Source organism: Anabas testudineus, chromosome 3 (assembly GCF_900324465.2).
Source record: "Anabas testudineus chromosome 3, fAnaTes1.2, whole genome shotgun sequence".
In the NCBI taxonomy this organism is placed as follows: domain Eukaryota; kingdom Metazoa; phylum Chordata; class Actinopteri; order Anabantiformes; family Anabantidae; genus Anabas; species Anabas testudineus.
Window position 1 is genome coordinate 6,926,975 of NC_046612.1, and position 27,786 is coordinate 6,954,760.

Here is a 27,786-nt window from a genome sequence, read left to right on the forward strand (position 1 = left end):
CATATAAAAACCAGTAGAGGTCAGTGTTGCCAAGGCTACGACAGAGTTTGTAGTTTTTACATATTACATACCATAATAAACCTTCTGTGCAAAGCTAGAATAATATTTATTGGATAATTATTACTGACAGTCAGGGTGGAGCTAAGTACATGTACTCAGGTGCTGTGTATTTAATTCCTTATACTTCAAACCACTTCAATACTTCTCAGGGAACGTCTCACGAACATCAAGATAATCTTCAGTGTTTCCTTTAATCCTTGACCAGTTAATTTAAAACAAAGTTTGTTACACAGAAACTTTTTTTCTTTTAAATTTTTTTCAAATGAAATAAATATATTTAATATATTTTGTAGAGTGATAATAAACAGATATCACACTCTATTATTATAGTACGGCTACATCAATTCATGTAATGATAATAATAAAATCAATATGTTTTTAAACTGGTCACCTGTTAAATAACCAAAAAGAACACAAATACTCACAGCAGGCTCATTAAAATAAAGAACTAAAAATAGTAAGATAAAGTGCCGCACAAGAACTAAACAGATGCAGATGTTTGCTATTTTTGAATTTTATTTAAACTGAGAATCAGACGTTTTCATAATTAACTGCTGTCTAACATTTCCTAACTAAACATTTTTTGGCAGACAAACACAAACTGACAAAATATAACAAAATATTAACAGAAGATATCAGAAAAACATCATAATTTCAAAAAGATACATTCAATCTTTCTCTGTGAGGCAGAGCAGCTGTGAGTCCCCCTGAGTTTCACTGTAAATGACCCACAGCGCTCCACCGAACATTATTTAAACACAACATTACTGCAAAGGGGAGAAGAAAGAGCGAGCTGGATCATACACAGACTAGACTTTCCATTTTAACCCAATTTAAATTCACCTGCTCGGACAACAAACTCCTTTAACACAGTGTTTTCGGGTGTGAGTGTTGTTTTCAGGACCATAAAGCTATAAAATTGTAAGACACATGAAAATATTATAGGATTCTAGTTAAAATGGAAATGTGCATGCTCGTTTTAATTTACAAAACAGGGTAAACATGATTCCAGTATCAAAAATCCATTTTACCTTGAAAAACAACAGATGAAAAAAGAGGAAAACTTAATTTTGTTGTAATAAATGTTGATTAAGAAACATTAAGTAACATTTTCATTTTGATTTCTCATAATACAACATGTTATACAGTTATAAAAGGTGTATGAAAACACAGAGAGGGACATTTCACACAAAGATAGGATGTCTGAAATTGATTTCTTGCCAATATGCAACAGTGACCTTTGAAAAAATCTTTGGTTTATGTTGTTTGCTTTTAAGTTAATCTGATTGTGTCACTTTTTATCCCCAAATTTCCCATGATTGAATCCACAGAGTCCTTTGATTAAAAATATAGCAATGTGGAAACATTTGAACACCCACTGACTTTTCTCTAATCTCTCTTCTGGCATAAAACAATTCAAAACTGCAGTAATTACTATTTGTGAGACCTTAATAAGATGCATTTCTCAAAATAAAACCATTCCATTTTAATGACAGACTCACATAAAAATAGATTTCTTGTTTAAAAAGTGGATTCTTAATGTTTATATCCACAAAATTTCTCAAATACAAAATTTTAAATAATTTTATAATAACTTATTTTTCTCAGGGTGAGAAATCAGTGGGTGCACATTTACACATTACTGCACTGTTGTAAAACACACTACTATTCAATATAATATACTGTATTTATCTCTTATTATTTTCACCTACAATGTACAGACGTGTTTTCCAACAGTTTGAGGAACTCAGGACATGATTCGACAGGACAATTTGGTTCACGTGCATATAACTGATTATTAATCATCACTGCGTCGTTGGTTAGTGCCTGTAAATCCTGCCGGCACTTCCTCACAGTTCGAACCTACAACTCTCCACACTACTCTTGTTACAGGTCAAGGCCACTAATGTGCAAGGCGTTTGTTAGAGAAGCAGCAAAACAACTGTTCTCCAAGGCCACGTTTCCTCTTTGGTCTAACGGCGTTTTGATTACTTCACATTCCTCAGTAACCTTCCGCCAGAGATTAGTTGAGACATTAAAATAAACTCACGTAGCAAACAACTCTTTGGGTAATAGTGTCACAGTCACCGCTGCACATTGGCTGATAATACAAAACTACTTGGGAGACAAGTGCTAATCTTTTCTCTACAGCAAAGCGAAAACTACTCAGAAGAAAAGTAACTACAACGTGTACTCAGTAGTACATATCTTCTAACAAAAATATAGATTTTTTTCTGAGGTGTTCATTCAATTCTTCACTTTCATTTCCACTTAAACACTTCATTGATTTTACAACAATCACTCTTCATGTGTTGCAAACTCATGTGGAGCTTCTCCCTCAGTGACACCCAGCTTCGGTTTCAGTATCTGAGGGATGTTTTCCATTTTAAGGCCAATTATAAAGCTTTTTTGTACCGACATGCGACTGCAAGCACTTGTGGTGTGAATCTAGGAAGGAAGAACTCAACAAACAAAAGGATCTGTAGTAAAAACACACTTTTCAGGACCTGAGGAGAAACTACAGAGGGGGTTTCCATCTGTGGGGAGGGCAGCACAAACATCTGAGCTACTGGCACACAATGTCTGAGATACATTCATAGCATATTCTGTTATGCAAGTACACACTACAGCTGTTTAGTACTGAGAAGATACCCTGTCATTTCACCATGTAACACTACACGATGTTTCAAATGTACTAAACTTTGTTCCCTGAGTTTGGGAAAACAATAAGACAATAAAATTAATTCTTAAAAGAGGTAGTATAAAACAGGAATAGCAAGGGCAGCTGCACGTTGACACAGAAACAAAAGCAGACATTCATTGTCTCATTCATACCATTACCCAATAATGGACAAAATGAACAAAACAATATTATTAATACTGGCTCAGTACCTCAGCAACATCTGAGGTGATAAATAAACGGTGTGCTCACACAACAGGTGGAGCGAGAGGAGAAAAAGCTGCAGCGCCCTTACCATCCAAAAACAAGAGATAAGACAAAATAAGATGACAATCAGAATAAAAGTCATCAGGAAGTATCAAATGTTATGAAACTGAAGCAGCTCATCACATAAGGTATAAGTAGTTATTAAATATACAGTGGAAAGTTTACCCGGAGGTAAACTGAGGTAGATAATTAGTGAAAAAGGCTCCAGTGATAAACTCTCTTAAATAATATCAGAAATATCGCCTTCTTCACATTTTGACAATCTTTTTTAAACATTCATGGTGGGTGGGATTTTCCACAAACATACAAACACAAATAAACAAGACACTGAAAACAAAAACAAGTAAAAGAAATCAAAGGACCGTCCCGGCCAACATTTTATATTATTAAAGGCTGTTTGTTGGCTTCCTGTTCAATGTATGTTGAATAAAGGTAAAAAAAAAAGGTCTCTCTCATTTTCACACCTTTCTGTCATGATTTCAGTTCTCACACACTTACATTCAGGCCGGGTATATTTGCAACAAAAGAAAATGTGTTATATGACTGGTTTTAGTCAAATCTGTTCTCAGCTGGGTTTCTGTTGGCTGTTACATTATTATAGGAACAGTCTGATATTTTGGCAAAATGTTTAAAATTTGAAGCTACAGCCAGCAGCTAGTTAGCTTAGCTTAGCACAGAGACTGGAAAAAAACAAGTAAAAAAGAAAATTAAACACAAAATACCATAAAATGACAACGAGGGACCAAAAATAGACATAAAACATCTACAGAGACAAAAAAACATAAACAAACAAAACATTACCACAAAAAGGGTTTCCCATACATGCACACTAGGTAGATTTCGTTACCTTTGAGTTTGACTTTGTCGCGAGTATACCACAGCCTTCACGCACGCACACACACACACACACACACACACACACACTTAGAGAGGAAGTTCAGACCGAGAACTGCTCAGTGCTTCATGGCGACAGCAGCCGTTCTCCTCCGACTCCTTTAGTTCTTCAGGGCTGCAGCAGTTTGAGTCTCCACTGTGCTCCGCTGTCAGAGACGGGGGGCGGCTGCTGGGACCAGAAGACAGGTTGGTCAACTCTGTCTCGTCGTGCGAGTAGCGACCTGAGTCGCTGGTTGAGTGGCTGCCCTCGCTGTTAGAAGATCCCTCTGTGTCACTGTGTCCACATCTGAGCAATTCCTGCAAGGTGGTGGGCTGGTTTGGAGAGATGGACAACTCCTCCTCGTAGGCCAACACTGTGGTTCCTGGCTGGTAGGAGCCGTGTCTCTTATTCTGCAGCACAGACAACATGTTTCTCCAGTTAGTTTGCAGTAATTCAAGTATTGTACTCCCGGCCTGATCTGGGCTCAGCTCAGCAGCAACCAATGCATCTCCTCACTGATCTATGATGACAATTTAACAAGCAGGACTCATCATGCTCACTCTCACCTGTACTGCTTTACTTCTGTCTTTTTTCACATTATTGCTGAAGGGAAACCATCTTTTTTTCCTCTCAACGTTAGGCTGAACCGGACCAAGAGAGTTGATAATGAGGTTTGTTCCACCCTAAAAGTACAGTATGAATAGTAAGCCATATCCAGTTCTGACTGTGGAATGAATGTAATTAACAGTGACTTTACTACTTTACTACTCTTTCAACTACAGTATCAAATGATTCTAAATATAATTATTATCATGGTAAAATATATTTGAGAGTTTTAATTTTTTTGTTTCACAAAAGCAGAATTGCACTTTTAAATAAAGCACAAAAGTATGAAACCTTCTCTTTCTTAAACTACAGACAAAGAAAACTGATGATATAATTCAAAGCAAACTAAAATGTACTACAAAAGAACAGACTAAAAATAATTGAATTAACAGATGGTCAATGGGTATGTTCTTAAAATAACACACCTGGTAGCTTCCAGGTATGAACATGTACATGAACATGTTAACTGTGTCAATGTGATCAGGGTGTTCCTGATAAAGAGAGGCAGCCTCTCAGTAAATCACCACTGAATAATAAAAAATCTGATCTAAATGTTTTCAAGGCTTAAATGAAATTCCAAAATTTTAGAGTCTATTAAACGCTGAGCAAAGTCTAAACTACCTTGGCATCAATGAAATCGTTCTGACTCATCATCGGCACGGTCACGTCAGTGTTCTCAGCTCGTCTCTCAGAGCCCAGATGTGCAGCAGCCGAGGCAGATGTGTTGACTCCTTCTCTGTACGTTTTAACAGATGAAGATTTCCTAAAGGAAATAAACACAATGTCACTGCAGATAGAGGAAAATCAACAAGATGTAATGTAGGAGGTCAGTGAATGCTGCTGTCACTGTGCTGAGACACACAGTTTTACCTGTTTTTGCCTCTGCAGACAATGATGAGGGCGCAGATGATGATGCAGATGAGAGCGATGCAGACTCCCACAGTGATCCCTGTCATTGACTTCTGGTCCAGATGATAGAAGCCATCAGAAAAGGCTGTGAGACACAAAGACGTCATATTACCATCTAACTTCACCATATTTCAGTTACAAAAACATAGGGATATGAAGTCGTATGTTGAGGTCACAGACCTGTGGCACGTGCCGAGTCACGGGACAGCTGGGGATCGTGACCGGAGGACAGATCAGCTCGTACTGTCAGCTCCACCGTGTGAGAGAACGGTCCATCACCCATGTTGTTGGAAGCTGAAATTTTCACCAAGTAAACCTGACCAGGCTTCAGGTTCTCCAGCAGTGTCATGGTGATGCTCCCTGTTGGTGAGATTTAACTCTGCTATTTTACCAGAAAGACTTTTAATTTTAAGAAAACGCTAGTTTCTTCTTAAAAACAGTGACATGATTTGGATGATAAAATAAGTTACTGATTTCACATCAAATCTTTGTCTAGGACAGCAGAAAGTTGTTGTGTGTCCCCTCCTCTGTGTGTGTCCCTACTATTTACCTTCTCTTTGCAGCACCTGCCATTCCCCAGCTAGCCAAGACTTTCTGGAGGCGTACAGAATGGTGTAATGTGTCACAGCTACATTAGGTTCATCTGGGGGCTTCCATGAAACCAGCGCAGTGTCCTCCTCAATCAGAGTTACTTTTACATTGGAAGGGGGCATCATGGGAGCTGTGTGGACGAATGAGAAGAAAAAAAGTCAAATAAAAACACTATGGATACTATATCAGTACATCACGGATTTTTCATATGTCATATGGCAACTTCAACATGTGAAAATGAGAGTTTTATATTAAAGAGTAAAAAAAAAAAAAAACTTCTTCACAATAAAACGCCGACATGTGCTGTGTAAACTAAACTTACTACATTACACACTGTGCTCACCTTCAGGGAATGTGCTCTGATAGACCACAGGGCTCCAGGGACTGGACAGCTGATCAATGTGAAGGCGAATTGCAAATTCATACTTAGTGTTGGGCTCCAGATCTCTCACCAGGATGCTCTGCTCGCACCTACAGAATAAAGACATAAATACAACCAGTTTACTCAAAGCAAATGTTATGTCAGTAGAATACACTTAATGACATCAAAGTCGAAGAACCAAACAAGTTCATTAACGTCAGCAGTTATGTCTGTTTTGAAATATTATGTGGTCTTTTATGATATTCCTCAGCTCAGGTTTTAGATTAAATGGCCGGCAGATGGTGCTGTGCTGGCATGGGGGAGAAAGAAGCAACACAGAGATAGTGGTGTCCTGAAAACAGTTCCCAGAAAGTGTTGTCAAGGCTGACTTCACTTTGGCCAACACACCATCTGCCAAGTGTCCCCTAAATGTATTAGGACGGATTATGAACTAATTATATAACAGTTTATCAGTGAACAGAAGTGTGTTGGATCTACTGTATTAGGCCATAATATGTGCAATGTGTGAGTGAAGTTCAGCTTGTTGTGGAGTTCCGCTTCTAGAAGAAAAACAAATGAAATGAAGAATTTCTTACGTCTGCAGGTAGAGCACCAGGGAGGCATTCTGCAGGCCTACGGGGTTGCAGCGGACGGTGTAGTTGACCGCATGGCTGGAGGTGAAAGCTGGTCGGCCCCAGTGCAGAAACACAGCGGTTGAACTGTTGGTCTTTGCATACACATTGTGTGGAGGAGGTGGAGGGGGCACGAGCCGATCTCGAACAGCTGAGAGATGCATTGATGTTAATAGTATAAACCCTCAGTAATAGAAATTGCTGAGCAAAACGGTTGTTAAAAAAACCAAAAAACTAAAACAAGCCTGAAAACTAAAATTATTTTAATGTAAATGTGGCACTTACAAACACATCCAGGTGTGCTGATGGTCTGGTCTGCCTGGTAGCCATCTCCGATGAAATTATAAGCCAGAATCTTAACATGGTACTTCTTCCTCGGGTCTTTATGCAGAAATGAAAAGAAACTGAATGTAAATAAACACAGAAATACAGTCTCTGAAGTCTCAGATCTGAACTTCAATAGCACTCACAAAGCTCGCTCTACATTTAAGGTATTAATTCAACACAGGTCATAACACTCCAGTCCTGCAGCCAACAGGAAACAGAGGTGCAAAGTGAAAGAGAGCTGGACTGTGTGGGTGCGGGGTCAGTGAGGTTTTCTGGTTGGATGGGGTGGTGGGAACGAGAGGAAAGGCAGTTTGACAGATGCTCAGTTGGTCAATTTTTGCAGCACCCAGGGCAGCAGAACAGGCCACTCCTATTCAGGTCCAGGATCTAGGGGTTAAATTGACGAACAAAATCCCCTGGGAAGGACATTTCTGATGGTCAACATCAGTCGCATGCCTCAGTGACCCTAAAGACCCTCTTCCTGAACAAAAGCCATCTGACCAAATGTCTCTTTCGCTCCTAAAAGAATAATGATCAAGGTTGATTTTAAATGTAAGATCCCCAACCTCTTTACTGTTATTGTTTCTCTAATGTCTGATTTTCAAGATGAAAACAATATTTGTACCAATATTTGCTTGACAACGTATAACATGTAATGTATTTTCTGACCTCAATGTTAAAGTTAAGATTAAGACTGTGTTTAAATAGGTTAGAATAGTACCATTATTGAAAGTTATCATGTGTGTCGTTTCATCGAATTAGTGAGTGAATATTAACTGTACGATTAATGTCATGGTTTCTTGCAGGTGTATGGATTTTTAGAAATGTGTACTAAAATTAATAGCTTAAATATAAATTCACACATTTTTCACAACTTTACACAAATTAATTTAGCCACCTGTTACCATTGTTATATTTATAACCTACAGAAAACTAGTTTCCATTATTGTATAAGACATGCAGGGGGTTGAGAAGAGGAAGACCACAGCAGATGAATTTGTCTCCATGGAAGTTAGAGACGTTTAGTAGGGGTGGAGTCCAGCTACTTGCACCCCCACGTAGCCCTGAGGAGTTTCACTGGAGCCAGACCAGGGCCAGCAGGTCAGGCTGAGATAAAACTCTGAAAGAATCCGGGGTCACGGGTGTGGAATATGAGATGAGCTTCTTTTTTTACATAGAGATTCTCACTACCTACAACTCAAAAAGCTTTGTGCCACAACAATTAGGGGTAAGAGAAATATGCAGCCACAAAAATCACCAATAAAACTGTCTCATGAGTTTTTAAAACTTTTTTGTGCAGAGTTGATGCATATTCAACATGCCACAACTGATCAGAGAAATAAAAAGATATGTTAGATATGTTTTTTTTATAGTATAATATAGTTTTTGGTCAACATCGAAACCACCAGAGTTTCTGCACACTTAGCTAAGCTTCTCTCTACTGCTAAAGAGGACCAGGCAAGTAGTATGCACCTCTACCCAGCTCTACAATACAATGGGTCTGCCGTAATTATGCGAGAGAGGAGCCCGGAGAGGGGGGAAACTGTGACATCTGGGCCATGACCTTTGACATGGAATCTGGGCAAGCTAAATCCTGCAAAAAGAGGGCTTACAGGGCTCTCTCTGAAGGGGGAGGGTCAAGCAGAGGAAGTGAGTGGAAAAGCAGGAAACACTTAGAGCCTAAATAAAATGCCACTTAATAGGTAGCAACACAGTGTCTTAATAAGAGAAACTGTGGCAGATAAGTTTGGTTTTCACCCACAGACACCTGAAGCTATTTCATTAGTTATTAAATTGGTCGGTCTCTGTCGTCCAGGTGAAGTTATCTGGAAGTTGAGTCATGGCAACTGGACTTCCTTCTTGTTAGGTTGAAACCACTCATCCAGGTAGCTTCTTCAGTCTGACTGACTGAGAAAGTCCAGTTGCCATGAATCAACTTCCAGATAGTTATTAAATTGTTACTTATCTATAACTCAAAAGGGGCTGTGTGCTAACTTAATAAAAATACTACAACCTAACCGTCACAAATTCTCGGTTATGTTCTTGAATGCCTTGTTTTATCTGTCAAATAGTTCCAAAATTAATGATATTCAATTCCCAATAAAACAGAGACACATTTAAGAAGCTTAAGTATAATATTTGCGCATCACTACACATTATATTGCTGGAGCGCCTCCGTCAGCTTGGCATGTCATTCCTTCAGTGAAGACATTTTCCTGCCCTTCCCACTGGGATAAATCTCACATGACTTTTGGTCCCATAAATTATTCTGTTTCCAATAAACAGCATATTTTAGCCATTTGTGGTCACCCTTTTTTAAAACCAAGATGCAGATCCTGTTGGCCCCTGAGGTTTTGTTCTTTCCTGCAAAAGGCCCCCCAGGCTGAGCAAGCCAGGGTCCATAAATGTCATCTCCCACATGAACCCTCAAAGCAGCATCTATCATCTCTCTCCTCCCCCTCTTTTTTTGTCCTTACTCACACAAATCAACACGACACATACTGACGCACACATGCACAAGTTAAACAGAAAATGACCTTTAAAATTATGGCCAGAATTCAAATCCAGTCTTTATTGCCTTGTGCTGGATAAAAAAAGAGTGTAGAAGATGACCTGTAGCTATGAGATAAATCTTCAGCTGTGCACACAGTGCAGCCTGGTGTCAACAGGTATGACAGGTATTTTAACCAAGACTTTGACTACATGCTCATCTCCTGAAAGCAGGGAATACACATGCGAGGAAAGGTCACATCACTGTGTCATTTATACCCAACTGGAGCCTCACAAACACATTCCTGCCTGTGAGGGTGCACTTTCAATCATCTGGACTGTCATAGGTGAAAATTTAACAGCCAGCTCAGAGCATGTCCTTCTGCAGCTGTACACAGAGCTGAATCAGCAGCATCCAGTTTTGCCACAGCTGATAGCTCAGAAATCAGTGTTAATGGCATAAGAAGGGACGACTGCTGTCTACAACATAACAAGGATTATAGGAAACGCATTTACTGTATAAGCCGATTTAAATGGCAGAAACCTGCCACGAAAAATCAACACTGAGCATTTGGCAGTCTCAAGGACACAAAATCTTACATTAGACTACCTGAAATCAAAGTATTTCAGTAGTAGTTTGTGGGAGTTAGCTTATTAATGTCATGTCACTGTTATAGTACAGGAGATACATTTGATTAAATCTAAGCCCTGTCCACACTCTCTATGTGTTCATTTATATGTAAATACCAACATTACTGTTGGCTGTTATTGATGAGACTGATCTATAATGAATACCAGGGTGTAGCAGAGTCAATCACTGTACTGAAGCATAGTTAAATAGTCCAAAAAATAATCTAACTCCTTTTATAAAACATATTTCTTTCTAGACACAGAGCAGTTGCTATTCTTGTGTAGCTGCGTACCTACAGTAGAAGGTAAGAATATGTAAAGGAAAAACAAAACAGCACATTCTTCCTCTTGCAAATGAAAATAAAATCGCATTAGAAATATGAGATGTTAAATTAAGCTTTTAGCTAATTTTGTATTCAATTATTTAACTATTTATTTTAAATGTGTTTAAAGTTATTTAACTGTCTATATTATGAGTTGTTCTACAATTATTAATTTGCATTAATTTTGATAAATGATGCAGCTGTAATAATTCTGTATATGAAGCAATATCTTGAAGAAGGAAGTGATGATTGGTAAAAAGCCCCACAGCTATTTAGTCAGGTTCCCCACAGCACAGCAGAGTTTATTCTGCTGCAGGATGTGTTGTCACACTGGAGGTCAGCTGCTTCTCTTTACACCTCTCCTCGTGCACAGTGCTGCAGCATGAGAAAAGAATCTCCGAGCTGCTAGATAGCAAGCTCACAAGACATGTTCATTGTTTAGCCTACAGCTCACTTGGTGAGAGCCTGCATTTCCTTTACGTCTTGGCTAATAAACTATCTTTGTGGCCCTCAAAGCCAAACACAATGAGACTCTTTGAAGTCAATGTTCCTCCAGCAATACTGCTCAGAGCAGTCATAAAACACATAATAAATCAGCCTCCACAAAACAGCATCCCTTGCTTCAAAACGCAGTCCTGCAAACACTCCTTATCAAAAAAAGGAACAGGAAAATCCTTTTGATTCAACTATAGCTCCCTTTTTCGTTGCTGCTAATGTTGATGATTGGCTCAGTGTTTATCAGCAGCTTCCTTTTGTTCTGAAAACATAATTTACTGTCGGCTGTTATTTGATAATACTGACCTGTAATGAATACAAGGGTGTATTGACATATTTCTCTCAATACAGAGATATCTGATTACACAAGAAAGAACCATGAAAGAAAAAAACTCACTTACTGACCAGCTTATGACCATTGTGTGAAAATGTCAATAAACTGGAATCCAAGGTATGGCTACATGTTTGAGTAGTTTAGTTTAGTAATTTAATCAGTGTTAATGGTCATTGTTATTAGTGTTAATGTGATCATTATAAACAAGAGTAGTTGTTGAAGTTGTAGCACTAGTATTTAAATAAGTACAGCTTAAACCATTGTACCAAATATCTAACTAACTATGCCTGTAGCAGTTAAGATTTAACACCTACAGTAATTTATAGTGGGCCCTAATTTTCTTTCTTTCTTTCTCAACCCGTTCCAGCACCAACATTCATGATTTACAAGTCAGCAGCTGACCACCTGGTTGACCCCCTCTGGCCACAGATGGTCAGTTGTCCACTGCCTGAGCTGTGGCCTGGGACCCCTTTCCTCCCTCAAACAAAAAAGCCAAAATGAATCTGACCCAAAGGCCAGAAGAGCTGTGATGTGCCCCAAACACTATGCAGCAGCTGCTGAAAAGACACACAGTGAAATCTCTCACCGAGATTGGGGGGTCATGGAGGTGGGATGTGTTGCTGTTCGGCTCCACGCCTAATGAACCTCAATTTGACACATGACAAGACTTAAGCCAATTAAAAGATCAGCATCAATAGATGCTGCTGCTGCTTTAAATCAACAACTAACTTTTCACTTTGTGAGCTTGAATAATTTTACTGACTGCTAATTAGGATGCTTTTGTTTTCATGTGTAGAAAAATGTGGGTGCATACTGTCGAGAGGTTGAGATTTGCTGATTCTTATATACGCTATACAATAGGCAGGATATAAAAAGCAAGAGGTGACTCAAATAATCTGAAATAACACTCACCAAGGCCTTCGATGGTGTGTGTATTAACTGAGGCACGCAGCTGAAGTGGGGTGTTCTCAGGCTGGTTCTCCTCATGGTAGAATAGTTTGTAGCCTTGCACGCCGGCTGAGTTCCGGGGTGCTAAGTGCCAGCGCGCCAAAATAGTAGTGCAGTTTAAAGGCTCCAAATGCAGCTCGGGAGCCAGAGGAACTGTAGGGAAAAGATAACAAAAACATTTTTATGTACAAGATGGATTAGCAATTTTACACTAAACAAAAAACTTGATGATAAAAAACACACACTGGACTTTCACACCGAGTTACATGAAACATGAGTCAAAGTCGTTGGTCTGCTTATTATAATATATGACTGAGGTTTCTTAAAAAACAGGAACTTGAGGCTCCTGATTTCACCATCTTCACCAGTTGTTTCACACTCAGTGCAGACCAGGGACAGGCATGCTGACATACAAGGGAGTGATTCAAGACATTTTTATTTTAGGAGTCAGGAGAATGAAGTTTACCAGCAGAAGGAGTTTAAACTGGAAACAAACATGCTGCAATAACTTTAAATAACTTAATTTATATATATATATAAATATATATATGTAGTCAGCTGAGAGGAGAGGATATCTCATAAAAAATATATTTACTCATGTCCTCTCTTCTTGCATCTTTTCTCATGTGGTCAGTGGGAGGCACCAAGATGCCAGAAAAAGATGCAAGTGATTGAAGTGTCCTCCCCTCCCCTGCATCAAAGCGTCAGATATACCTCTAAACAGCCATAGACTTTTTCCCAGCCAGAGGCCTGAGTCGCTCCCTTTATGACCCATGACTGAAGCCCTTCCAATGTTACTGACAGCGGAGGTTAAAGGTCACAAACTAACAAACACAATCCCTTAACAAGATAAGCAAGCTCTTCTCTTTGGGCCGGCTGATAGTTTAAACTAAACTGAGTTGATCAGTGATAATTCAATTTCTTCCCAATGTTGTACCTCGAGCACTGGATGCCTTTGGAGTGCGGTGAGACGTCCAAGCAGACTGCTCACCCCACCCTACGCTCGTGGCAGCAACAATACGTAGAAGGTAGATGGTGTCAGGCTGCAGGTTTTCCAGCAGATGCAGGGTCTTCTCTCCAGGTAGCTCTATCTGCGAGACTGTATTCTCTGTACTGGTGCGATAGGACAAACGGTAGGCAGAGACTCTGCCACGACTTAGCTTCTCTGGAAGAGGCTGCCAAGACACCTGGATGTTTGTGGGGCTTCGGCTGGTGAGACTAAGTTCAGGCGCACGTAGGGGAACTGTAGACAGACCGGACAAGAAGAATTATTTAATCATATGATAAAATAAGATTGTGGTGAGTGCAAGGAAATCATGTTCAGATTCATAATCATAGCAATCACACTAAGATCAATAGCTGTATTAGGTCTTTGTGAGTAATCTTAAAAATCAATGACTAATAAAAATTACAATTAAAGTTTGTGTGATCATTCTATCAACATGATAAATTACCTTGACTTTTCAGCTAATTAATTTGATGGATTAGCAAAAGCTGGCATTCCTGCCTGGTTGTTTAACTCATAAACATAAACATAAGCCATTTTTCAATTCTTCACTTCAAGCCTAAAACTGATGGACAAACATAAATTATAGTGGCTGCAATTTGTAGTGGGAACAGCCATGAAATGAACTAGTCTCAGAATATGATCCTTACATCCCGTTTTCATGTGAAAATGCATGATTAACTAAATTAAAGACAACTCATTTACTCCTCCCTTAATAAATATTGATTTCTTTACCAAAGGTGGCACTGAGCCTGTCCTGGATGCAAAAAAGTCTATGTAACATAATGTAATAACTTATTGTATGTCTATGTTATGTAGACCAAACACAGCAACCTCTGACCTGCAGGCCAAGACTATGAGTAAACGAAGTCTGCCTGGAATTCAAAAACACTCCTGGGGCATGGGACAGACAGAAACAGACATACGTTCATCAGGCTGTGTACATATGCGCACACATGTATGTACACACACCGTGAACACAAGTAATTTGATTGTCTCTAATGTCAACAACAAAGCTCATTTACTGCAGGCGAAACATCTTCTAAACAAACAATCTCTGAACTCCCTCTGGAATAACAGAGTCTACCAGACTGTTGAGGTTCAATAACACCACTGCTTCCCTGTTTTTGTATTTACTGTGTTATCAACACTATCGTCTATGATCTTATCGTCTATGATGTCTCACCATCCTCGAGTGTGTTCTGGAACACGTGGTCTGACATACGACTGGCTCCCATGGGCATGTAGGCCACAACGTAGAAGGTGTAGTTGCAAGCAGGTTCCAGATCATCAATAATATAGCGGGTTGTATCGTTTCCAATGACAACTTGGTATTCCTCGTTGTTTAATCCTGGACAAAGGACAACAATACAAAAGGGGATGAAATATTACTGTTTCATAGGAAGGTTAGACGTTACACGTTTGTTGCTCTTCTGGATGAAAATAAGATGATGAAAATACATTTGTTTTACAAAAGCAAATTGTCCTGTCTTGTATTAAAAACATTAGTCTATTTAACTTTTTCATTCTCATTTAGATAAATTAAAACAAAATGTACGTGCTCTGCAGGTTTACAACTTAAAACTATATAAAAAAGTAAATAAAATATGAAAAATGTTTATATTGTTGGTATAAAACAAAACCTGTGTTTTTTTCATTATTGAATACCCACACACAGTCTAATCAGCTATGGACAAGGATAAGGTTAATATAACATTTCTTATTTTATAACAACACAGGCCAAAAGAATTGTCTCTTCAGTCCTCCTTTCAATATTGTTAGACAATTATCTTCATATTTATGTGCAGTAGTTTTTGATTTAACAGTGTACCAGATATTTAATTAGTGCAGATTGTAAGAGTCACACAAAAACATGTCTCTGCACCCTGAGAAAAAACAACTATCTGGTCTAATTTCTGACTTTGTAAACTTCTTAGAAGCAAACAATAAAGCCCTCTCTAGAGTCTAAATGACTCAGTAAGCCTGCCTTCCTGTCTGATTCACACCCTCCCACTTTCCTCACAGAATACACACTTTTGGGCACTCCATCACACTGGCTAATTAGTTCCTCCTTCCATTGGAGCCACCATTTAAGGCCAAGTGTCTCTGTCTACAACCTCAGGTGCAGAGTGCACTGTCTGACACTCTGTCAAAGGAACAGTCACTTTGTGACTGAGACCATAGAGAATGTGTCTAAATCAAAGGCAGAAAATCTCTGTCAGATGCCAGTTAAGTAAAATTGTTCAACTGTCTTACGTTGACCTGCTTATGCTCAACAAAGTACAGCAGGTGTTCCTTTTTTTTTCAATCTGAACTCTGTACGTTTCACCTCCCCAGTGGAAGTCAGTAGGCTTATAATTAAGTGCAGTGAATGAATGAACAAGCTCAAGTTTTTTCTGGTGCATTATTTGAATGTGTTTCTTATTGTCAACAGCAAGAGTTCCCAGGAAAGCTGAAAGGAATTAAGGCCATTCTGCTGTCACACTACAACCCTTGTGCTTTTTGTGAACAGTTTTGTCTGCATCCTGAATTTTATCAGTCAAAATGAAGGGATCCTGTATCTTGAAACTCCACAGGGATATGTTGTATACAGGACTACTCCTGCTTGTGAAGAAAAAGCTACTGTTGTACTACATTTTGAATGAGCACCCCTTTTATGACCTCTGTCCATCAATATAGCATTGACAAGACATAGTTATATTATACTGTGTAGGTAGGAAGAGGCAATTCCCGAGATGCTACGCCCTGAGGCTACAAAGGTCATATACATAAAAGGTCTTAATGTTATTGACAATTTCCCTTCAATTAAGAAAATACTGGCCCTTTGAGACAAAAGAACCAATGAAAAAAATGTCTCCTGGTTTTGGACACTTCAATTACCTTCTGCCTTCATGTAGTGCACTGAGTAAGCAATAACTTTATCAGAGTTGTAGAGAGGCCTCTCCCAAGCCAGGAGAATGGCAGAGCTTGACACTGTGTCAGCTCGGATATTCCTGGGAACGCTCGGCCGGTCTTCTGACATCACCACAATGAGCCTCGCCGTGGAGAGGATCGATCCCTGGTCATTCTCTGCCTGGCACTGATAGATGGCATCGTCCTCTGGGATGATCTGGTTGATCACCAGCTTGCTGTAATACACACACACACACACACACAAAGATAGAGGTATCCTTCATAAGGCTATTTTACCAAAGTGTAGTCCTTTAGTTATTAATAATATAATTAAATAAGGAGCAGGAGCAAATTAAAGGGAAACCAACTGAAATCCCATTTGCACTGCTGTAAATTATTCAGATTCCTTTTTATTGTACAGACAGTGGTCAATTGTTTATTTAAAATGGTCTTCAACAACCGTTAAATATCTCAGAGTCATATGAAGTAAGACTCCTGTTTATTACCTTTGTACAGTTATCTGGTTCTTCCATGCAATTAAATGGTATGGAAACAGTTCCAGACAGATAAGACAAGTGTTTCTTATCCATGGAACTGTTAAATGTACAGTAAAAGCAATGTCACTACAAAATGACAAAAGGGTTTAAACTACTTCTTCTTGTGTAATTGTAATTATTTCTGATGAGACAAATATTTTGCATATGAGCCTAATTACGTTGTTTTACCCATGACATGAGGAGAAAGATACCTGTTGTACATCTTGATTCGGCCGTTGGAGTGAACTTTCTCTCCGTTCTTGAGCCAAGTGATTCGAGGTGGTGGAACTCCTTCAGCTTCACACACAAAGCGGGCAGTGCCAGCTCGTGGACGGGTCAGGCTCTCTGGCCACTCCACAAAAGAGGGTGGTGCTTTGGAAGATTATATAAATTAGGCTTTTGAATTGTAAATGATTAATGTAAAATTCAAATATATACAATGAAACTACTGTATACTTTCTATACTAAGTTATATAGACCTTTACCTAACACAGTGACATTGGCTGAGGCGACAGTGTAGTTTCGTGTGCCAGGAGTGGTGGCTCTGCACATATAGACTCCTCCATGCTGGGGCTTGATGTCTGTGATAATGAGGTTGCCATTTCCCAGCACCCTGGTGTTGTAAACATCAATAGACCTGCTGTCCGCTCGGCTCCAGGAGATGATGGGTCGGGGACTCCCTGTGGCCATGCACTCTAGGATGGCACTCTGGTGCAAGGACACTGAAATGTTCTGTGGCCCAGCGATGATGCGTGGCCTCTGGGGAAGCTGGGGGCTGGGAGCTACAGGAAGAGAGAGAGAGAGAAGGAGGAAGACATGACAAACTCCATCTTTGTGCTGTCTCTTAAGTGAAGACATAAATCCTTTAACAAACTAATGAGCCATCAACTGCCAGACTTGCAAAAAGAGCAAGGAGACATACCTGGGGTGACCGTAAGGGTGGCCTCTATGCTTCTTCGACGACTGGCAATGTTGGTGGCGATGCAGCGGTAATTTCCAGCATCTATCTGCTGCACACCGTGGATCTGAAGAACACCACTGGGCAGGACTGTGATTCTAGACCACAGAGACATACACCGATATGACACAGCTGTTAATGCTTATGGTACTGGGCAAGTGCAGATTAGTCTAACAGCCAATAATGGCTTAGAGGGGTTACAGTTTATATTTTATGTCCAGTTTTAAAAGACCTGTTTCACATGTAAAAACTAAGAATAGCAAAGTGCAAACCTTTCAGTGGTGAGGGGTAATGTGACCCGATTGAACTCCCAAGTGATGATGGGAGGAGGGTGGGCACTGATTTTGCAGGAAAACCTGGCTACTGAGCCTTCAGTCACCACTATAGATGTTGGCTGGATTGCAAAAGCAGAAATACCTGTGACAAAAGATAACAAATGACAAGTTAAGTTCATATGTAATGCCATACCCAAATTTAATTCCAATTAGCTTCTTCAACAGTGTTTCTCTTTATCCCATCATGTGTGGCAATACAGGTTCTTGCTTTTCTAAGAGAAGACTTCTTCCCTATTCATGTTTTATCCCCTACATGTTGTTTTGTAAAGATACTGTCAAAGGAAGCTCCTTTCCCTTGAGGTGTTTCTTTGTTGTGAAAGCTGGTGTTGTATTTCACTCCATTAGTTGTCTCAAATATTGGTTTCACAAAAAACTACAGAACATTAGCAAAGCAAAGACATGACAAACTGTTCACAAAGTAAATTGGTAAGGAAGATTTTACATTCACAAAAAAATATAACTGAGTATTTGAATCACTTTTAATATTTGTACAGGCAGCGTACAACAATTTCTACACAAACAAAAGCAGTATTATTTTCTTACAGATAAAATCTCTTTTTACAGATATTTCTGAATTTTTGTGTTTCAGATATTCATCCATCACAGTCAGATGTCAAAAAATAGAGATACCAATTACCTAATGCCATAGACCTGCTGAGTTCTACGGGAAGGTGATGACTCGAGTAGAACAGCTACATCCTGTTGGATAGGGTTTCCCTTAGACTGAGCTGTTGTCAGCCAGCAGCTGAGCAGCAAGCAAGCAGGGTCCAACATGAATAATAATGCTTTTCATTGTAAACTAAACAGCCAACAGAAATCTGTGCATTTTATAATGATTTAAGTTGTTTTAGTCCTTTCCTTTAATAAATGCCCTCTTTGACAGTGGTTCCTCTTGGGCTGTAAAAGTCCTAAAAGCCATTAAGGTCACCCACTGAAGTCCCATCCCCCGCTGTGCACTAAAAGCTGCAGAGGCCTGAGGTCAATCATTTGTTAAAATAAATCAATTTCACTGCTGTTCTGATAGAAACCAAATACTGAGATTGACGAAAAACAATATGTTTTCTGTTTTTCGTTAATCTAACATATTAACAGCACATGCATTTTCATAAATATATCAAATCCAAAATGGACATCACTGAACTACACAATAGCAGACAGGAAAAACTAAAGTTATGTAATGGTATTCATACAAATGCTATTATTTCTAACTTCAGTGAGTCAGTTTCTAGACGTGACACTGCTGCCCTCCTTTCTGATGGAATATCTCCTCTTAAGTAATGGATAAACAAACCCACGGTGATGCTCTTTAACCTCTATGCACACACCCAGAGCTTCTTCTACAACATTGACAGCACTCAGCACTCAACAAAGAAGAAACAGACAAGAGCAGCAAGCAAGGCACCAACTTAAAACCACACATTTAAGGTATTCAATGAAAAAAACCTTACCAAAACACATAAATAATTATTATCTGCCATAATGTTCTGACCATGCAACCAGCCAACACAGATGTTAATATGCAAACAAGTTTAACATGGATAAATGTAAAGCGAACTAATTATATTCTACGTGTGAAAGTGAGGATGAAGCAAATTACTTTACCATTATATTGCAAAGAAAAATATATTGTCAAGAAAATAGCAAAGTAAAAAGCAGTATGCTGGTGTTTGATTACATGTTGTCAACCCTTAGAAATGATCATTTAGAAATATCTCCACAGAGATGAAACAATGAGATGGAAATCCCTACATTGACATGAGAATTGTCGGGCCAAGATTGATGATTATATGTAAACAGTGTTGACAGGTGTGCTGGTGCTAAACAGCAGTAGAGATCCAGCTGCTAAAAAAACAAACACTCAGTGAATTATGACTTTAACACAACTGACAGCGACATGCCTTCAAATCAAACTAACATTTGCTGGTGAAAAAGCACCACATTTTGGTCATGGAACAGAAGTTATGAATATTAATTTAGATTTCCGATTAATTTACATGAAGACAGGAGATGGTTGTGGACTTCAGGAGGAAGAAAACTGGTTTTGACACTGTGTCCATTCTGGGTGAGAAGGTGGAGGTGGTGGAGAGGTACAAATACCTGGGAGTTCACCTGGACAACAGACTGGACTGGAAGTTCAACACAGAGGCTGTATACAGGAAGGGACAGAGTAGACTCTACTTCCTGAGGAAGCTCAGGTCCTTTAATGTGTGCAACAAGATGCTGCAGATTTTCTACCAGTCTGCTGTAGCCAGTGCAATATTCTTTGCTGTCGTCTGCTGGGGCAGCAGCATCAGAGCCAGCGACACTAAGAAACTGAACAAGCTGATCAGGAAAGCTGGCTCTGTGCTGGGGGCTCCTCTGGAACCTTTAGAGCAGGTGGTGGAGAGGAGGATGCTACACAAACTGCTGAGCATCATGGAGAACAGCTCACATCCTCTCCACAGCCTGCTTATCAAACAGCGGAGCAGTTTTAGCCAGAGACTTCTCCAGCTCCGCTGTGACAACTGCAGAAGTTAGAAAGTATAGAATTGTACAAGTGTATTTTATGATGGCTGCAGGGTCAAACATGAAGTAGAGAGAGGCATGCACACCCACCTCCTCCCAACCACCCTATATGTTAACGCTGGCTCTTACAAAAATGCCATTAAGGTGCTGAAGTGACATGACTGCAGGGCATGAGAGATGAGCTGCACTGATCCGCTGCCTCACTACTTTGCCTTGCTATTCAGTCAAATGATGCTGGATTGACAAACAGCATGATAATCATTGATTATTGATAAACCTTAAAGACAAGGTTGAAAATCTGCTGGGGTTTATCGAGCACTGGCCAAAGAACCCCCAGCTGAAAATAGGAGGCTGACCTTTTGCTTTGAACGATGCTGTTTGCCAAGGGGCATCTAATGGGAAGATGAAATTATCAGTGCAAACACGTCAAGGTCGACAACTTTCAAAGAGGGTTTGCTGTTTCCATTTATTTATTATATAAAATCTATAAACAAAAACTTTTGTTGTGTTTGCTACAGAATGTTGGCTCAGCCTGTTCCCTAAAAGCATGAAGAAACAGCTCTGACCATCTGCCCTTTCAGCAATGACACCTTTCACCTCTGACCTCCACAAATCCTGGCAAGCCCCCAACTCAGGCAGAGCCCTCCATGGCCACCTTAAACCAGCAATGCTGCCCTGCAAAACTACCTAGAAAGAACAATATGTCTTCCAGCTGCAAGGTTTGTAAATGCGGGCTTTGAAATAAAATCCTTTTCTGCTGGATCAATCACATCTGCTAACTGGACGTGCACTATTTTATTAGTGGATGACCACATGCCCTACTTTTCTCTCTATGTGAAAAACCAACTGAAACACTTATTAATTAATGTAAGAGCAATGTCAAGAGATACTGCTAAGCTAAAAGCTGAAGATAAACAATTATAAATATGTGGTTTATGACAGCACATTCTTCCAGTGGGTCAACCTGAAGAATAAAGCTGTTTGCCGCCCTTCAGCTCACAACAGATGGGCCTGCTGATGCCAGCAGCTCAACGCACTGAGGGTCAGTGGACAGGTCAGGCCCAAACAAAGGTTCCCTTACAAATACCAGGAATTAGTTCAGCCCTCTTTCCTACAATTACTGTGGTCAGTAGCATAGCATACATTACCTGCATATTGTGAGCTTTTTAAGATATAGAAGAATAAATCTGTTGCTAGTTTTGTGATCCAGTTTTTGACCGGAAAAAAAAAAAAAATTGCCCTGAAGAAGAGAAATAATCTGTAAAACTGGTCACATGCAAAGTTTAAATATCTAATAGCAGCACATGCAGCATGGCTTCAACATTGTGGTTAATGTAGTTACTCAGCTAAGTAGATGGAAGTGAACATCCACTTACAAGCCACCTTCCAGGGTCCAATCTTTAGGGGAGACATTAAAATGGATTTTCCTCTTCTGATCATGCAGGCTGCACACTAAATTAAAAACCATCAGTATCAAGAGGCCCATAAAAACCCTGCATCACTGAAACAACCAAGATCATTTTACACATACTCTTCAAATTGGTCTTATTTCTGTAAACTGGAGTGCATCTCACATTTATACCAAAATAAGTTAGTTTTACATTTACTCATTCAACTGTAAAATGAAAAAAAGATGCTTTTTAGTTGAGTGGTGAGTGCTTTACAATGTTTAATGACCTCACTGGAGAAAAGAAGGCTGATAAGTAGAAGTAGAAGAATGCAAAGCTGAAAAAGCCCACAAATCAATCACTAGCTGGTTGGCAGATGTGCTGCTGCTCCACACAGGCTGCAGGATAGCCAAGTGACCACTGTCCTGGCTAAACAAAGACCTATTCCCATGAGCAGCGTGACCTCTTAAAGCACCGACTGGGCAGTGGGGGAGCGGTGTCAGAAGGAGTACTCATCCCCTCCTCCAATCCCTTATCTCTGCTACAAAGTTTTCCAATCATTCAACAGCAATCCCACACACACTGCAGACAGTAGTTTCATTGTTTTTAATCTTCATATCAGCACACAAAGTTAAAGAAGTCAATCTGCAAACAGCTACATTTGTTTTTTAACTCACATTCATCTTTTGTCACAACACTTTAGAAAAATAATTTGATTAGCTGACATAACAAATGTAAAATGCTCATGAAAATAAAAATAGACCAACTGATGACTACCACAAGTACTGATAAAACTGAAAGGGCATGCTATACATTATTGTAAGACAGATTTAAGTTCTGTGCTCTGTCCCTCTGCCCTGCATCTATTGAACTTTTTAAAGAAACCTTTGACCTCTGAGCCTGCTGTTCAGGGAAAACCATGGTTACCTTTTGTATCCAGCAGAGGAGAAAAACAAAATTCCTGGCTTTGAGTTGTCTCACTTAATGGCATTTCATTCATCCACATCCCAGCTCACACTGAGAGAAGTTTGCTTTCGTCTTATTAGGGCTTCTAATTGTGCAGAGCCAGTGAAAGTCATACAAGTTTCTTAGCAACTTAAAATGCCAATGAACATGCCGGTGAGCCAAGATGAACTTTGTAAGTTTACTGCAGCAGTACTTTCAAATATCTCCTTCAAAGAATGCTCTGCTCTCAGCTTTAAACACAAATAAAGTGAATAATAACAAACTTAATAATGTATATTCACCTGTATTTGTGAGAGTAAGCCTCTAAAGACACGTGAACCAAAACTGTACTCCAAGATGCCATTACAATTACCGAATACTTACACTGCTGGACCACCCAGCTTTATATCATAGTAGCGCTCATCATACTTGAGCATATGTTGTCTAAACGTAACTAATATGTCTTCCAATCTATTTGTAGTGATAATTTAGGTCTGGGAAAGGTTTATTCGGGTGCTAAACAAGCATTCATTCATTAAAATGATCAACATATCACTTAAGTTTACCATTATATCTGGTTTGCAACAAATGCAACAAGGTACTTTTTGTGGGTAATGGTTAGCTATAAATCAGTATAGTAAGACACATAGCGTACCACAGCTGAGCTGTAAATAAAGTTAAATGGTTGTGAACCCTGCCCAAGTATATATTTTCTTTTAAGTTCACTGGACATTCTCCATGAAGTACTTTTCTCCAGACCTCACTTTGTACCACATCAATAATACCTGCGTACACAGGATTACCTTGGCATACTGTTCTGTGAGTTTCCTAAACTGTGAACATATCTGATGCCACTTTGACTGCAATACATGGTGCAAGCAGCCAAAAAAAAACAGGAGCCAACTCTGGAAGCTATCTCTGTACCACAATCCCCATCAATCTGAAGTCTATTGACAAAAGTCACACAGTGGCTCTTGTGTCACATTCCTTTTCATCAAGACCAAATCCCTTCTCACCTTTGTGCATTCTGTCCTTCTAACCTAATGTTTAAGTTTACCCTCTGTATCTATTACATTCCCCAAAGAACAACCAGCAAATCCACAGTCAACATATGAGCACAGTATTAGAGCAACTGCAAGCAGTACAATTTCTCCACATAAAACACTCCTTTTCTCATTCTAACCTTTACTCACATCTTGTAAAGAAACCAGTCTCATGACATAGCAGTATGATATCCATCTACAGTTCTGCAAAAGAGGTACTGAGGATCCACATGTTGCACAAAGTGAGGAACACATGGAATCAGAAAATACCTGGACACAGTAACACTATGTGAACCATATGTTCACAACTTAATGTATGAACAAATCTACACACAGTAAGTCAAATCAGTGAGCAAGCATCTACGCAATGGGCAGGTCGTACAAGACAGTCAGGCTGTTTACTGAGGCTTGCCATCCTGGCTTCTTAATCAAAATGTAAACTTTACTCTAATCTTTAACTTTTACAATTATTATAATTAGCCTTGCTTTGGTGAACAGGTCCAGCTGTTCTGTCCACTGATATCAGGACAAACAATCGCCTTAGAAGAAACCTGTGTCTTTTGCGAGCATGGGGGGGTCAATGTAGACAAAAACGGTCAGACTGAAAAGCTTTTCACTCTTTTACCAGAGAAGTGAGGCAGAAAACAATTGTGTGCAAAGCCTCCAGCCCCTACTGACCTGGTAAAGCCTGCAATAAAGTTTGGTCATTTAGACACTCAGGGTAAGGCCGTGGTACTGGGAAACAGCAATTGACATTTGTGTGCTCGTGTTTGTGTGTGTGCACACCACTCGCAACGACCCCCGCTGCTAGCTCCATGTCCTTCAACTGAGCATTTCTCAGGTATGTGCAAATTTTATGAGCTTCCAGATAGACCCTCACGAAGGTCTAAGTGCCATTTTAAAACAAACTAGTAAACCCACTGGCAGCCTTCATCACTCCTATAAAGCAAGTACACTAATGAATAAATTAATAAAATTATACTTTTTAATCATCCGAGGTAACATTTTTTGCTTATAAACAAGGGTTACAATCTTAGGACTATACATATACACAAAAGCTATTTTTTGACTTGATATCAAACTCATTTCCAGCATCTTGAATTGAATGTTTGTTGTATGTTTGCATGTAAAAGGGTTTAGATACATTCTGCAAAAGTGACACAGCAAGATACATGGCCTGTAGGTAGGAGGAGGGGATATAAGGTCCCAAAAGACCAACCCTGCCTGAAGCTTCTCTACCCTCCGCCCCAAAAATACTAGGCCAACTCACACAGCACTACAGGAACAAGCATTCCAAAAGAACAATTCCTCAAGCGATCAGAGTGTAATAACATAAAAGCCCTGGCCTGTGAATAGGGGTCATCTGCTCTTTAGCATTGGAGAGGCAGTATCCTGGACAGCTCCTGACCTTTCACATCTCCTGCTCCTTCATTACCACTCCAATGGGCATATCCCCCTTCCAAACACTATCTGGGCTCTAACTTTGAAGAGTTTGTCCCTGTTCCTGCCAGCAACAAGGCTGTCTTGAATGCACACTAAGGAGAAAATATAATCCCAATCCTAATAATTACAACAGAAAAGTCTCTTTGGATGATTCATGCAGGGAGAAGTTATTTTTGTAGTGTTGTGTTGAATAAATGATAGCACACAGCAAGAATACAAGACATTACACTACATGGCCTCTGCACTTCCAGCATGACACTCACTTGCGATTGTAAGACGGGCTTTCTGGCTCAGGATTGCTCCATACTTGTTCTGAGCAAGGCACTGATAGAACCCTTCGTCTGATTTGTCTCCTCTTCTGCTCTCCACCTCTGAAATATAAAGGGAGCCATTGGCGAGCAGGTACACCCGTTCATTCTCCACCACTTGTACTCCATTCCTGAGCCATCTGACATCAATGGGTGCCTCTCCATGTGCCTGACAGTCCAAAATAACAGCTTCCTTCCTCATGACAGTGACATCATGAGGCTCCTTGATAAAAAATAACTCACTAAAGCATAAAACACCTGTAGAAAGAGAAAAGGACAGTCAGAAAAGGCATGAGAAGTAATCTTATGAAGCAGAGCAAGGCAACAGGAGTTCAAAGCTTAAGCATTAACAGTCACACTGGTGGGATAGATTTTCACTTATTGAAGGCTGTGAATAATGTCCTCAAAATCTACAGGTTGGTGACAGGTATTTACAGATGTGCGTGTGTATGAGACAGATTAAAACATCTGATTAAGGTGAGATATCTCATAGCATGTGAAAAGGAAATCTACCATCCTTTATTGTAGCTGTGTAAGGTTTTTCTGTATGGAATAATAAAAAACTGTGGATCCTATTAGTCTCCTTATTTTATATAGACACCTATTAGCAAACTCTTGGGATGAACTTTAGATACCGTTTCATTAATGTGACCTTTGTGGACTGAACACAGACACTGTCAATCCTAAAAGGTTAAAATTCAATATATATCAACAAAACTGCAATTTAAAGCAATAATAACCCACAACTGTGCAAATATTTGTATCTTATAACAAGGATTTTAGGGACCATTTAACTAAAGCCTGTTCACAGTATGTTTGTTCGAGTTGCATTCATATATTCAACCAGCTTTATGTCTGTAATAATTTTGTACTAGTATTAATTAGATTGTTTTGTTTGTCTGACGAGCTGCTGGTCTCTGCGACTCACAGGCACTTGATGGATGAATACTTTATAATAAATATGTCTCTTTAATTTTTATACATCTGGGTTAAAATGAAATAGACCAAGAAAGCTGATTATTTAGCTCTCAGTCAACCTCAGGTCTCCAGCTGTAGTCTGCTTAATAAAGTCAATGGGGAATATAATAGAACAGCTCTGCAGTAAATCCTACCATCGTGAAGGGAGAGTGTAGTTTTTGGTTTAGAGAGGTGCTGATCTAAGTGTATGAAGGTGAAAGCAGCTGTACTATATTATACTGACAGGTGTTTCTGTCATTAATATATAAATAAGGTGGAAATAAAAACAAGTCATATAAACTCATGTCAGTGCAAAAACTACGTGTAATGAATAATCATTCAGTTGAATCTCCCAAACAAAAACGTCCTTTCTGGAGGATTAATATTAATTTAAGCTAATGAACTTAACGCTAACTGACGTCTGAATTAGCTAAAACAGGACAGCACTCACTCCCATGACATTTACTGCGTTTTTATTTATGCAAAGTAAAAGTATTAGAAACTATAAACATCAACTTGAGTTAATTACGTAATAAACAATGTGGTTTATTAAAGTTTTTATGGTCGATAACATAACATAAATTTATAGCGTTAGTTTATTTAAGCTAACTCCAACCGTCAGGGGATTTAAACGTTGGTAACGATGGACGATGAGCTCCGGTGAAACCTCCACAATCACCCACAAGTTACGGTAAGTATGTGTTTTTACTCCCTCAGAAAATATTAAAAAACGATTAACTTACCTGAGATTGGAAGAAAAACCACAACGAACAGCAAACGCTGATATAATTTCCTTTGGACAGGCGCCATTTACATTAATTGTCCGTGCATGCTAGCTACTCTCTCATAGTTGTTTCCTCCACATGAACTGCGCTGCTACTGCGGACGGAGCCCGGTGTGAGGAGCTGCTGGAGAACAGTTTCCTCCTCTGTGAGGAGCTGCT

At 39.5% G+C, this 27,786-nt stretch overlaps 1 protein-coding gene across 1 annotated transcript; it reads right to left on the reverse strand.

Moving 5' to 3' along the window:
* Nucleotides 1-568: 568 nt before the first annotated feature.
* On the reverse strand, nt 569-27,751 carry prtga (protogenin homolog a (Gallus gallus)). Its single transcript, XM_026379105.1, has 19 exons — nt 27,587-27,751; nt 25,842-26,144; nt 18,192-18,336; nt 17,884-18,017; nt 17,447-17,743; nt 17,174-17,333; nt 16,414-16,661; nt 14,720-14,884; nt 13,465-13,770; nt 12,492-12,680; nt 7,266-7,361; nt 6,945-7,131; nt 6,331-6,458; nt 5,947-6,117; nt 5,577-5,756; nt 5,358-5,481; nt 5,109-5,250; nt 4,448-4,564; nt 569-4,291 (listed from the first exon to the last, which is right to left on the reverse strand). The coding sequence occupies exons 1-19, from the start codon at nt 27,651-27,653 to the stop codon at nt 3,932-3,934; spliced, it is 3,519 nt and encodes a 1,172-aa protein (XP_026234890.1). The 5' UTR covers nt 27,654-27,751; the 3' UTR covers nt 569-3,931.
* Between the last annotated feature and the right edge of the window lie 35 nt (nt 27,752-27,786).